This window comes from Plasmopara halstedii (genome assembly GCF_900000015.1).
Source record: "Plasmopara halstedii genome assembly, contig: Scaffold_3120, whole genome shotgun sequence".
Lineage (NCBI taxonomy): Eukaryota > Oomycota > Peronosporomycetes > Peronosporales > Peronosporaceae > Plasmopara > Plasmopara halstedii.
This window is the reverse complement of record NW_020190023.1, coordinates 122,643-135,519: the sequence shown is the minus strand read 5'-3', so window position 1 is coordinate 135,519 and position 12,877 is coordinate 122,643. Positions and strand designations below refer to the sequence as shown.

General features: G+C 44.7%; 5 protein-coding genes across 5 annotated transcripts; 3 read left to right on the top strand and 2 right to left on the bottom strand.

Moving 5' to 3' along the window:
* Positions 1-1,159: 1,159 nt before the first annotated feature.
* On the top strand, positions 1,160-1,516 carry PHALS_07582 (uncharacterized protein; the record flags this gene model as incomplete). Its single annotated transcript, XM_024721074.1, has 1 exon — positions 1,160-1,516. One exon carries the CDS (start codon positions 1,160-1,162, stop codon positions 1,514-1,516), a length of 357 nt encoding a protein of 118 aa, XP_024586210.1.
* Positions 1,517-6,156: 4,640 nt separating this feature from the next.
* PHALS_07581 (mitochondrial folate transporter) lies at positions 6,157-7,173 on the top strand (the record flags this gene model as incomplete). Its single annotated transcript, XM_024721073.1, has 2 exons — positions 6,157-6,670; positions 6,740-7,173. 2 exons carry the CDS (start codon positions 6,157-6,159, stop codon positions 7,171-7,173), a joined length of 948 nt encoding a protein of 315 aa, XP_024586209.1.
* Positions 7,174-7,308: 135 nt separating this feature from the next.
* Positions 7,309-7,851, bottom strand: PHALS_07580 (60s ribosome subunit biogenesis protein nip7 homolog; the record flags this gene model as incomplete). Its single annotated transcript, XM_024721072.1, has 1 exon — positions 7,309-7,851. One exon carries the CDS (start codon positions 7,849-7,851, stop codon positions 7,309-7,311), a length of 543 nt encoding a protein of 180 aa, XP_024586208.1.
* A 152-nt stretch (positions 7,852-8,003) lies between these two features.
* PHALS_07579 (40s ribosomal protein s16) lies at positions 8,004-9,732 on the top strand (the record flags this gene model as incomplete). The annotated part of the gene is made up of 7 exons (XM_024721071.1): positions 8,004-8,192; positions 8,510-8,609; positions 8,667-8,731; positions 8,779-8,901; positions 9,097-9,396; positions 9,497-9,632; positions 9,707-9,732. 7 exons carry the CDS (start codon positions 8,004-8,006, stop codon positions 9,730-9,732), a joined length of 939 nt encoding a protein of 312 aa, XP_024586207.1.
* Positions 9,733-9,971: 239 nt separating this feature from the next.
* On the bottom strand, positions 9,972-11,201 carry PHALS_07578 (loc100151157 protein; the record flags this gene model as incomplete). The annotated part of the gene is made up of 4 exons (XM_024721070.1): positions 9,972-10,281; positions 10,342-10,428; positions 10,487-10,969; positions 11,035-11,201. 4 exons carry the CDS (start codon positions 11,199-11,201, stop codon positions 9,972-9,974), a joined length of 1,047 nt encoding a protein of 348 aa, XP_024586206.1.
* Between the last annotated feature and the right edge of the window lie 1,676 nt (positions 11,202-12,877).

Below are 12,877 nucleotides of genomic sequence, written 5' to 3'. Positions count from 1 at the left end.
AAATAATCACAATTTCTTGTGAGAATTGGTCACTTTTAATGTTAACTCAATCGCTATTAATGCCTCAATTAATCTTTTTGTAAACTACGGTATAGCAAATTAAGTACTTTCTACTTGAGATGTTGTCAGTTTGGAATTCAAGCAGTTACTGTGCATAAGGTAACGGGGATCCAAGTCAAAGCCTCCTCTGTAAGAGATGCACAACGACCCTGCCGTTTCTAGAAGCATTTGTCGTCTATTCTACGACCAAAATTGGATATGCTCATTGTCGCTGAGAGGATATAATGTGAGAGTTTTACAGCTCTGTCTATATTTGGTTGAGGAGAAACTGCACGATTGGCATACAGGCGCCCATGAGCTACGAGATGCGCTGACAAGACCACGTCAAGAACGTTCAAACTAGGTCCATGGGGGCGTGTATAGCTATAACGTAGCTTGATAGAGTGAGGCCGCTTGTTAAACGTCTCGCCATTCGAGGGCAGAAATGAGGAAATAGCTTTAAAAATGCTGACATGATGATAGATTAAGCCCTGCTCTTGACGAAGCAACAGTGCGTCCCACTAGTGGTCTCCAAGCACCAATCTCTGGCTCAAGTAGTTTGCCGCTTGGCCTGGGACCGGAAAGTAAACCAATAGGATCCAAATTAAGGAGGCCAGAGATAGGCCATTTACCTGGACAGGCAGTTACACCCCTGCGGTGCGACCGCCTTGCCAACCAGCACTCAAATGGGTGAGTAATAATTGGACGTGTGGAGGTCCTACTGCCTGAAAAAGCCTTATAGTGTAACGAGGGACGGAAACCGGTCCCAAAATGGTTCGGATAGCTACGAGCATCCCCGTGCTAGTGAAAGTCAAATTCTAGTGCGTGAATTTCGGTTGCTTAAATCTCTCTAGTGGTATAAGTTAGGAGGCCTTACGCGAAAAAGGACACTTACGCGTAGTCCTTCCGCAGGCGAAGCAGTCTAAACACAAGAAGCGTTGAGGCGACTGGTGTCACGAGTGCTCGCATTGACTGAATAGGGTACTGCGTCGCGCTTGTGATCCCAATCATTGGTTTGCAGTTTTTGTGTCTGTCCATCCTCAAAGAAGGAAAATTTTAACAACCGGAATGGCGGTATGCCCTGTACAGAAAACGGCAAAAGGTGTAATCTTTGTGGCGGATGTCCGTAGAGTTGTGGCTTGCTTTGAGACCTTCTGCATTTCCCCTCCTCATTTGCAAAATATGGGCGTCGAATTCAGTTCAGCGCATAGCTTTTATGTACGAATCGGTTAGAGTGCAAAAGGTGAGCCTGTCAGAGGTGCTGGACCTTAGCCAGGCTGAGGAAGAAGTGAGTGACATGTCAGATGATGTGATACACCATGGCAGCCGAATGCTGATTCGGTGGCAGTACCAAACACTAGCGGCCTGTGTGCTTTTCAATATCACTTTTAAGAGTTCCGAAGAGTCAAGCTCTCGCGCAAGTCGAACGACTGGGGATTTTGCAGGAGAACGTCGGATCCCAGGAGGCACAGGGTGACCTACCAAATGATGGCTCTTATTGTACGTCTTAGAGTTCGTGAATTAAGACCCAGTTCTAAAAAGGCACTTTGCAGGGACGTAAGGCTCATAACCCATTTTGTTGGTTGATGCTATCAACTTCTCAAATTTGTGAGACTGTAAAACCCCAGGTAGATTCATGAGCGTGCAATATTAAAGCGAGACAATCGCGAATTGTAGAAAATGCACGGAGGCATTGAAACTTCCAATACAAATACGATATTTCTACATTTTACGATTTGGTAAAAATATCAAAGGTCATGTCAAATTTATAATGAAAAACTTGAAAAATTTAAATGCGAGTTTTGTTGCGTCCGAGATTCAAAATTCAGTCATGCTTTAGGTAAGGCGTCGCGAGCCAAAGGCTCGCGTAAGCTAAAAGCACGAACTTCTTTTCTTGTGAAGGGCTGGCGAGTCATAACATCACATCTGTCAAGGTTGGCAAGCACCCTTGAAGCAGACGCAAAAATTCGATAGCTTTTATGCAGGACATATGATTGTCCGATACTGATAGCAAATTAAATACGTGTCTCGGGAAGAGATTGGAATGCAGAAGCAGCAGCAAACCGAGGCCTTAGGATGAGATGAGAGGGCAATTGTTTATTGCGGTCTCCCTCGAATAACACTGAGGGGGGGAATTATGAGTTTTCTGTCGTAGTCTCCACGGTGTATCTCTGTCAACACGGTGAAACAGCTGTGAGCTGATTTCTTCGGCTCCAGACCGGTGAGGATTGGAAGCGATTAGTATTACAAACTTCTGTACCATAGGTGGCAGACCTAAGGTTAACTGTAAGTGGCGAAATAAAGAGTCTGGTCTTGAAAAAAAGTGTGAGGATGGTATATTCTCTACATTTAGCATTACTGCTGAGCCACCGGTTCCATGTGACGGACCCACATGAGTAAGGTGTAAGGCACAAAAAGGATTGCTCACTCGAAAATAGTGCGACCTGGGTAAACCTAGAGGTTGTGAGTCATCTGAGTGCAAAATGTGAGACATTTGTATTCGATTATTTCAATATCACGACGCGATGACAAGATGTTTATCAAGCGTGCTATTCACGTATAAGGAAGTATGTCATAAAATCGCCTTTTATGTGGAGCAGAATATTGCGCCACACGGTCATGGGATTGGAAGAGAACGGTGTAACGTCAGTCACGCATTTTAAGATGAGAAACAAGAAGTCAATTTGGCTAGTTAAGGAAAGTAACCTTTCACGCGCGGCGCCGATCTTCTGTGTCAAGAAGAAGACTAACAGGTTGTAAATCGCGCATATTTGTGATGAGTCAGATGCAGCAGCTTCTTCCGCGCGAACGCCGACGTTTTGAAATAGAGTATTTCGATACAAAATCGACAGTTCCACTTTGTAGAGGTTTCTTGATCTTGTTGACTCTTATTATCAACTGCTAAGGAGAGACACTCACTGTGGTGAAGTTTTGAACTGGATGCTCCAAAACGACAAAATTTCCACGAAACCAGCTACGCTCAAACGTCTTGTGATGCAGCTGTTTATATCATATACTGCCTAAGCACCAACACAATTTGATAGTTTATTCGTTTAGATTCGTTTTATCGTTGCATTGAGCGTGGACAGCAGCATCAGACGCTTGATAGCAGTAATCGAGTGGAGGCAGTAAAAGCGCAAGTTGCCAATAAACCTGGCGCCGTCACAACTCACTTTCTGGAGGTCTTCACTGGAAATCATGACCGGCGGCCATGTACCGCGAAATTGAGTTCATCGTCAATTGTTCAGCGCTTCCGCTTCAAATGAATAAATAAATTTGGTTTGGCCTAACCAACTACTTGCACATGAATAGTCGATATTCTACGGCCCATTACCAATCTTATTGAAAGGATATCACATGGTTCATGGTTCAACGCAAAAGACAGCTTTAAGACCGTGAAAGAAGGACCCTCTTCTGAGTTCGGATCGCTCACTTCGCGCTGGCCGTGAAGCTTTGGCCTACGCAATTAGAATTGTTTTCCTTCAAGCAGATGCGGCACAAATTAGGTATTTGTCGTTAAATCTTGCCAGCTTGAAAAGGCTGATAGGAACTTCCCCTCATAACAAGGGACTACTTAGATCGAAGGATACATTCGTGAAGTTAATATAGCACATTTATAAGTAAACCATTGTTTATCGTGCTGGGCGTCGATTGAACATATCCACCACCGATCAAACACAGACACAATATGAAATGGAGCGCATATTATGTATGGTGAAGAAACTCCTTCAGATAATTTGCGCGGGAAGACGTCGGTGCTGGAGCTTAATATAGCTAGTCATTGAGCTTGCGTTGAGTAATGCTGAACATGCGTCTACTGATCTACCCCATTTTACAATGATGCTTTGGCAAAGCCCTTGTTTATTTGACATGGCCGATAAATGACCCGGACTTTGTAAGAAAGGGTTGTCGTTACGATTTAGCTCGCTGATATCTTCTTGGCAACTCTTCGTAGCAATTTACAGATTTTTCCCTGATGAGGTTGAACGACATGCGTGTACTTCGCAAAACTATGGCTGAAAGCCAGAATGTGGAAAAGCAACATGCAGATTCCAGAGGTTACACATACATTCATATGTAATAGGGTGAAAGGCTTTATTGATTGCCGATAGCTTACTACCATATATACGTTATTATTCGAAAGACTAAGCCGCGACTCCTCTTCATCGGTTGTGGCCAAAAACTTCGTCTACACTCAATCCACTCTGAACACATCCTAGGTCATACTACCAGAGCAACCTATGTAGCTGATTTCTGATCTTATCTTTTTATATATAACAATTTGAGCTGCATGGGGTACTATGAGCGATGGCGTAGCATAGAGAGCGCAGCCGTCAAGCGGCTTAACCCTGTATCAGTCACCCACGCGATATGCCTGATTAGGCGGCGAGAACCCTCGCAGAAGCCCCTTCCAGGAGGGAAACGCAGCTTCAACAAAAGCACCACACGTTAGTGCTCACGCCGAGAACGCCGAAGAGAGTCGACTTGCAGGTTATATCGAGAGGGCCCAAGAGCGTGAGCCGTGAGAGGGTCGCTTTTCGCCAATACAGTCTAATAGGCATGATGCGACACGCGTCCAGGTGGAGTGGACAGGTCTTGCGCTTCATTTATGTTCTGGGTGAGGTGATTGGAATTCTCACCACGATTATTTCATAGGAGTCTGAGATCCCGCTTTGCAAGATTGCCTAGTTGAATTTCCTGACTTCGGATTCGTGTGTCATTTGACACAGTGTAACGCTACGCTGTGGGGCTCTGCCACGTTACATGTTCGAGGCTTGGAAGGTAGCAGCACCACCAGGTTCATGGAGGTATGAAGGGCTACTGGTAGCAATTTTATCAAATGATGATATATCAACCTGACGTCTATGCCGTGATTTGTCTTTCGCAGCATTAAGCATCATACATGAACGTTTTGCTCGCTGATCCAAATCCATTTTCCTGCTAACGGACTGGACGTCGTCGTTAGCTCTGCGGCGAGGTGACATGACACTTTTGCCAAAGGGATCAAAAACGGAATGTGCAATTTGAGCGGGGAGGGTGAAGCATAAAGAACGCTGCTTGACAATTGACGGCTCTGCCATATGTCTTTCAATGAGGACGAGAGAGTGAATATGAATCGCGCTTCACACAAAGGATCGTTGAGCCACGAAGACACATTAGGAAAAAAGCATTCTGATGCGAAGGGACTTCTACAATAGGGTGCTATTGATCGAAATAAACACTTAACAGTGGGTTCGTTCAATGTCTTAGAAAAACAAAATGAGTGTGTGGTTCGCAACTTGATGAATGAGAACCATATAACAGCGTATGTACGCATATCACTTTTGTTCACCGTTCAGCGATGGAGCTGATGAGGACGATGGAATTTCATCATAGTGGGCAGTTTGCCTTACATCGAGCAATACATATGACTGAAAATAGGTGCTCAAAAACTAGTTATTAGTCTACATTTTACATAGGTTTGAGTATATCATTCTTGAAAGAAGGAAGCAAAATAGATGTCTAGTTACCAGAGCTATCTTTGTTGCACTCAGCAAACCCTCACTTGCTTTAGGTCCTCGAAGAGCAGTCGATCACAATTACATTTGTTGAGCACATTTGATGTCAATAGTTAGGTTAGCCGTCTTTTACACAGCCGAACAATAGTAATATTCTTCACTGGGGCCTTCAGCTCAGTATTTGTTCACCAGGCAGTAAAGCTAATTCCAGTTTCGATTGCAGCAATGGATTAGCACACACTAGAATTGGTGTAGTGTGGCAGATCGCCTCATTTCTCGAATAATTGTGCAGCTCTTGGAAAAGCAGAAGTGCTAACTTTACTTCCACCACATGTGAGGTATCCCAACATAAAAGATGATTTTCTGCATTAGTACTTTACTCACACGACAGCTCTCGCGTTATTATTATAAGGAACAGTGACGAGAGAAAAAGACATTTCGTATCGCCCAGTATGGCAGAATTGGTTCGGCTAGCTCTGACGTGACAAAAGCATAAGATTGCCTTGTAGCATTCAATCATTTGATTGAAGAGGTCTAGAAAATTCTGCAATATCTCTTTGAATCAATATTTTGAAATTTGACTGACTGTGGTGCAATACCCAAGTTTGGGAAACCTTCAATGACGTTCAAGGAGCTCCTGACTCAGGACCAATGGCGCAGCGTTATTAACACCACAGCCGGTTTGGGCGCGGGGGCTATCTCGACACTGCTGCTTTATCCGCTGGATTTAGTGAAAGTCCGCTACCAGGTACACGAAAAATCTGCGCACGCTTATCGTTCTTTAGGACACGCTTTCCGCTCTATCGTAGCCGAAGAAGGCATCTTTGCGCTTTTTCGCGGCATGAGTCCAGCGATGTATGGTGCAACGCTGTCATGGGGAATATATATGCTTTTTTATCAGAATGCTAAAGAGCGTTACGCTCGTATGGCAGAAGATGGTTGGATTCAGGGGTCGTGGCAGCACTTTTTTTCAGGGATTGAGGCTGGAATGATCGTTGTGCCTTTGACGAATCCGATATGGCTCATTAAGATTCGCATGCAAGTACAAAGCAATAAAAGGCTACAAGCATGTACTGCTGGTAAGGACGTTTCGAAAAAATTGGCTGAAAATGTACCGTATCGAAGCGTATCAGGTGCGTCACATGACGATGTCTGGCTGCATATATCTTTTGTCTAAATGTATGATTTACGGCTCATTCTAGACGCTTTTCGGCGGATTGTAGCTACAGAAGGGGTTTCAGCTCTGTATAATGGAATGATACCTGCACTATTTCTTACAACGAACGGAGCGATCAAATTTGTTGCGTACGAGCGCTTAAAGTATGCGTACCAAACACATTGGAGCCCTGAGATGGATGTTATCCCGACTCTTGTGATGGGTGCGGTGGCACAATCTATCGCATCTACGACTACATACCCATATCAGGTAATTAAAGCACGTCTGCAACAGGGAGGGCCTTCGGCAAACAAATACACAGGCACATGGGATTGCACTGTAAAGATCGTTCGGCACGAAGGTTATCTGGGCTTGTTTAAAGGATTGTCGGCAAACATTCTAAAAGTAATGCCAACTGGTGCGATCATTTTTGCTGCCTATGAGCAGATTCAACTTGTCATGAAAACCATGCTGCTGTGATTAAAGACATACTACTTTTCGACACAGAACAAGAATCAAGTTTAAGATGAATTCGAATGTAAATTCTATAATAAAAAATGTAGACGCTGCATGAGGTCCGATCAGAAAGTGATGATCTTAATCCTATCATATTTTTTAGAACATTTCGTCTTCAACGCGAAGGTACTCACCAATGTCTGCTTGGTGCAATACCACGAAGGCTGTGGGCTCCAAATCTTTACACAATTCTGTTGCCTGTGCAGCAATCCCAAAGCCAAGCGGAATATCGTTCATGCTATAAACAACAACACCAGCGTACTGTGGCGTGCCCTCTGTGATACGGCCAAGACCTGACTTGACGACATTGTTGCCATACAGGAAAGACATTTCCGAATTAGGCTTGATCCAAACCTTGTACTTAGCATACTGAGCGATATAGTCCAGAAATGTTATGCGCAGATGGAACTTCTTTGTTTTAGTCAGCTTGCCTACAGCCGTACCAAGACTCATTAACTCGTCCGTGCCAATGTTCGTAGACTGGCGCATGAGTTTCTCGCTGCAGTAGTACACAATATTGCCATGAAGTCGAAAGCAATACTTTTCGTCTGGTCGAGTAACCAGATGCTGTACGTTGCGACCAATGTACTTGCTAATCTTCTCGAAGACCGTGGTCATTTCATCGTCAGTAAGTGGGCGCATGGTGGTGTTATTGCACAATTACTTCGCTGGTGCCAATAATTAGCATTCTCCATATGGATTGGTAGAAATATAGACGAAGATTGGTTGGTGGGCAGATTCCATAGATAATCGAAATTGTGCTAACATTGCTAATTTTCGCACAAACTTAAAAAATGGAGGGCAAGATTGAATCGGTTCAGGTCTTTGGCCGTAAGAAAAACGCCACGGCTGTTGCATATTGCAAGCGTGGTCATGGCCTTATTAAAGTGAATGGCACGCCCATCGAACTGGTGGAGCCCGAAATTCTACGTGTCAAGACCTACGAGCCCGTACTTTTACTGGGCCAGCAGCGTTTTGCCAACGTACGATGATATTTTGAGGCAACAGTCGACAGTACTGGTATCTACATGGGCGTGAGAACAGGCCGCTTCCCTATGCAAAGTATGACATACAAGTTGCTGAGCAACCCCGAACAGCCAAATGCGTTCAGTGTTTTGGTTTACCACTCACATGAAGCAATGTTGCCAATCAAAGCTATCGCACCACCCAAATAATCTGTGTGCATGCTCTGTTTACCGTCGAGTAAATACCATGCTGTCGCAACTAGCTTGCACTCCTTCTTCCACATAACGTTAAATACGGTGCGCTAACGTTTTGTTTTTTTGACGATCCAAATCAGGTGGACATTCGTATCCGCGTAAAGGGTGGTGGTCACACTGCACAGATCTATGCTATTCGTCAAGCAATTGCTAAGGCTATTGTCGCCTACTATCAGAAGTGTACGTTCTCTTGAAGCTTTTACTTGTGCGATGTAAATAACAACATTTGATGTATAGTCGTGGATGAGGCATCGAAGAAAGAAATCAAGGACATCTTGCTTGCGTATGACCGTACCCTTCTGGTCGCTGATCCTCGCCGATGTGAAGCCAAGAAGTTTGGTGGTGGCAGCGCTCGCGCTCGCTTCCAGAAGTCGTACCGTTAGCTGCTTCTCCTCTTGATGAGGTGACCCTCGCTACTGCTCGACTTGGTACCCACGTCACTCCATTACTGCAATTTGCTGCGTTGCGTGGGGTATGCTTGATTAGCTAGCAGGAATTAAAAGTCTCTTTAATTACGTGCGATAATTTAGTACCGCTTTGGCAATTTTTTTGAACGGGAGACTTATTTAGCAAAACTTTAAGATAATGCTGTGTTAAAAGCATGAAGATAGTATAAATATTCTGCAAATGCTACAAAAGAATTCTTTTTTTTCTTTGTAAGATTTAGAAAGTTGACCTTTTAGTATCTCTTCGGATGGCGGTCACTGGTAAGCGTGGTGTTGGCATTCCGACAATTCTGCTGCACGACGGTGAGGGAACGATTGTGTCCATTGAGATGAAGACTGGAGAGACGTACCGGGGACTACTCGACGAGACGGAGGATAATATGAATTGCGTCATGAAGGAGGCTGTGCGCACTGACATTAACGGAAACACTAGCCATGTGGAGCAAGTCTATTTGCGTGGCAGCCAGATCCTCTTTATCGTGTTCCCTGACATATATCCTTTACAACTATATTCTACACATGTGCATGAGCAGAGAAGAAGCGCACTTATTGCCCATCTATATGCGTTGCCTTAACCTTTAAGTGGCGCTGTTTTTTCTGCTATTGCTTTTGATAATGTAGTGCACGTTGAAGCACGCCCCGATGTTTAAACGAGTCAAAATGTGGAAAAAGCACAAAGGCGCGATCCCAACATTGGGACAAGGGGGAGTCGGCGGTGGTGCACCGAGGGGACAAGCCGCTGCAATTATTCGGAAAGGTGCGTTTAGCTGTTGGATGCAATACGTTTACTGTTGAATTTAATATTGCATGCTTTATGCCACAATTTAACAGCTCAGGAGCGGAGAGGTGGATTTTGAGTTGATGCAACGGTGAGTCAGTCTGGAAATCGTCAACGAAGTTGAGTGCAGGATAGAAGATTCTCACAGTGAGGTCAGCCAGGTTATTTTTCTCTCCCTGCTGATCGCTGGTAAACGACCTAAGTCATTTCGACTTAACAGCCCTTAACAAAATTCAATAGATGCAAGCGCGAAGCAATAGTGGTAAGTGAAGAGAGGGCCTAGAAGATATATGTGCAGTCATTCTTTTTCCTTTTTGCTTACTTCTGAGCAACGTAAACTGGTCTCCGAAAGCCTTTCGACGATGTCTGACAAACCTTTAGGAGTTCACAGCTCTGGAAGCCAATCACGTCTATTAAATATTGTGGAAAGTCCTTTGGTCGCAATCGAATATTTGGGTAATTTGCTGCGGTAACTTCTGTCGTGAATTTGCGGTTATGATATGATTTCCATGGCTGGGGCTCCAGAACTAGCCGGCCACCAGGCACCAGAAGTTCATAAATCTTCTGAAAAACCTTCTTGATGCCATCATCTCCGTGAAAAAGATGGATCCATTTTGTCACACTGAAGCTGCAAGACAATAAAAAGCCTATCAGAATCCATTCTTATAGCGTCTGGCCACCATCGTACCACGTTATAAAATCATAGTCCTTGCCTGCATGAGCATCCACCACAACATCTTCTTGCTTGAATATCACGTTGAATGGAAACTGTTGACTTTACAAGTAGAAATACATAAGCCACCGAGTATCATCTGTAATTGATATAAACCTACCCGGCAATAGCTTTGCCAATAACACGAGGGATTTTTGTCTTCATCGACGGCTTCCATAGCTTAAAAGATACTGGCATATTGCTAGCAAAGACATCTTCAATCGCGGCACTTTTATTGCATCTGATTTCATCACCTGCAATACCTTGATCCTTACTTCTGACTTCAGCAAGAGACTCCGTGATTCCATTCTCATCATTCGTATTTATTTTGACGGAGATTTCTTTGTAAGCTTTTTCGATCTGTTCTTGCCGTATAAGATCTTTTAAATGTCCTCTAGCTCTTGAAATGAGCTGTGGGTCAACATCCACACCTAATAGATAGCTTGGTGCCAGATGTTTGGCAATCGCTATCGTCAGCTCTCCAGAGTTGCATCCGATATCAAGTCCACGTTTGCTCTCAAACCAAATTTTAGTCAGCGCTGCGAGACGCGGATCGTCTTCCAGCTCACCTTGATGTTTCTGACCCAGCCGGTATGTGTAATAGCTGAGCACCAGCTGATAGTCAGCAACTATCCGAAACTCATACGGAAAGTAGCAGCATCTACGCACCTTCTGAAGTTGCCAACACAACGCCGCTTTAAAACCTTTTGCTGTTGCTCGAGTTGCTTCTTGGGCTTGATGGTCGAGGATACATTAGCTTTACTATCTAGCTGCTTCAAGGTCTCAGTGATTGAGGATGCGGCAGCTTTACTATCTAGATGCTTGCGCTTGGTCATGGATCGATTGTTTTTAAAAGTTTTATTTGTATTAAAATTTAAGTCAATGAATAGAAATAAAAATATGATGTACTATGAATGGTAGGTATAAAAATGCTACAATGGGCATTTTTAGTCATCGAGAACAGCATTGTATATTTTTTCGGGCGATGTATACAACAGTCAGTATAACAATGCAAAATTACATACAGACCACTTGCGAATTCTCCACCTTCCTTCGCCCTCAAAACTGGATCACGCCATCAACGACGACTTATTAATCTTAGACAAGTCAATAACGTTTCCACAAAAGTTGAATGCTAGTATAAATTTAAGGTATTGTATGTTCAAGTATAGTTTTGAAAGATGACGATACAGCGTGAAGCCTTTCCGCTGAATCAAATTATAATTGCAACTGATAGTTGTGACGCCATCCCCAGAGAAAAATTTTACTAGTAAAGCCCTCGTTTGTCTAGCTATATAAAACTTTAAGCAAATCACACTCTAATTCGAGCCGTGTGATGTACTCGAGCTTGGTGGTTCTGGGCCCCGCGCCTTGGTACGGCAACATGATCGCCTTTCTGATAATCCATATATTCACCCAGTCAGTCCGCCTAACTGCGATACTCTATCGCGAATTATCACCACACAACTCGCTCTGCCACCATTGAGATTTGCTGTTAGTCAAATTGAATGGCAACGTCTTAGACTTGGTACAAGGTATGGCCTTATCCTTGGTATGGTTGGAACACCATGAGCCATGGATTGATTAAAGATCGCAGACCTTGGGCGCTACGCGCACGTCTCTTGGTTAGGATGTGATGAGTCGTGACCCCACCTCTGCTAGGAGGCAACTGGACCGGGACGGTCAATGTACTAGATATCGGAGTATCCAAGTTGTCGAACACCAACGTGTTTTGGACAGGAGTCCCGAGCATGGCTCGCGAGCTGAACGTGGAGTGGCACGTAACTCACTGAGCGCTGCTCAAGTATTGGAGCAGCCGCCGCATGCCAAGAGTGGCATGGTCGGCCAATGGACGAGGCATCAAGGGCGAGGCTCTTGTGATGCGCGTGGAGTGGCAGGAAATCCACTGAGCACTACTCACATTACGAAGCAGTTGCTACATGCTAAGAGTGGCATGGTCGGAAGAAAGCCGAGGCATCTTGGGCTAGATCCTAGTGGTGCGCATGGAGTGGCACGTATCCACTGGACGAAGGTTGCGATTAGCAGCTTTTTGTCGGATGTTGTTAATAACATCAAGGCTCCAATAGAGCAAGGATTGGGGACACTGGACGACCGAGTGCGTTTTCCCACTGGTCTCAATGAAATGTAAAACCTCTAAGAGAGGAGTCGGCGATGCCGTAGCTAGCTGGAAGACGCCGGGCGTCGACCCTGACCCAAGGTGTGTCTACCATAGATGATAGCGCAAAGCCATACACTCTCGTCAACGGTATAACGGGGAGGAAGACGGCAACGTCACCGTCGAGGCTATTCCTTCGGTGGATGCTCTTCTCAAGCTGAACGAGGTGTTCCTCGAAGAGTTCGGCGGTTCTTGACGGCAGGCGGCTTAGCCGGGAGTATCATAATGTGACCGAACGAGAAGATCAACTCGTCCTCGCTTCTGAATAAAGCTGTCCGGGAGGAAAGTGAGAGGGTGCTGAACGCACGAAGTGGATCGTCGATCCTGAAGGACCCC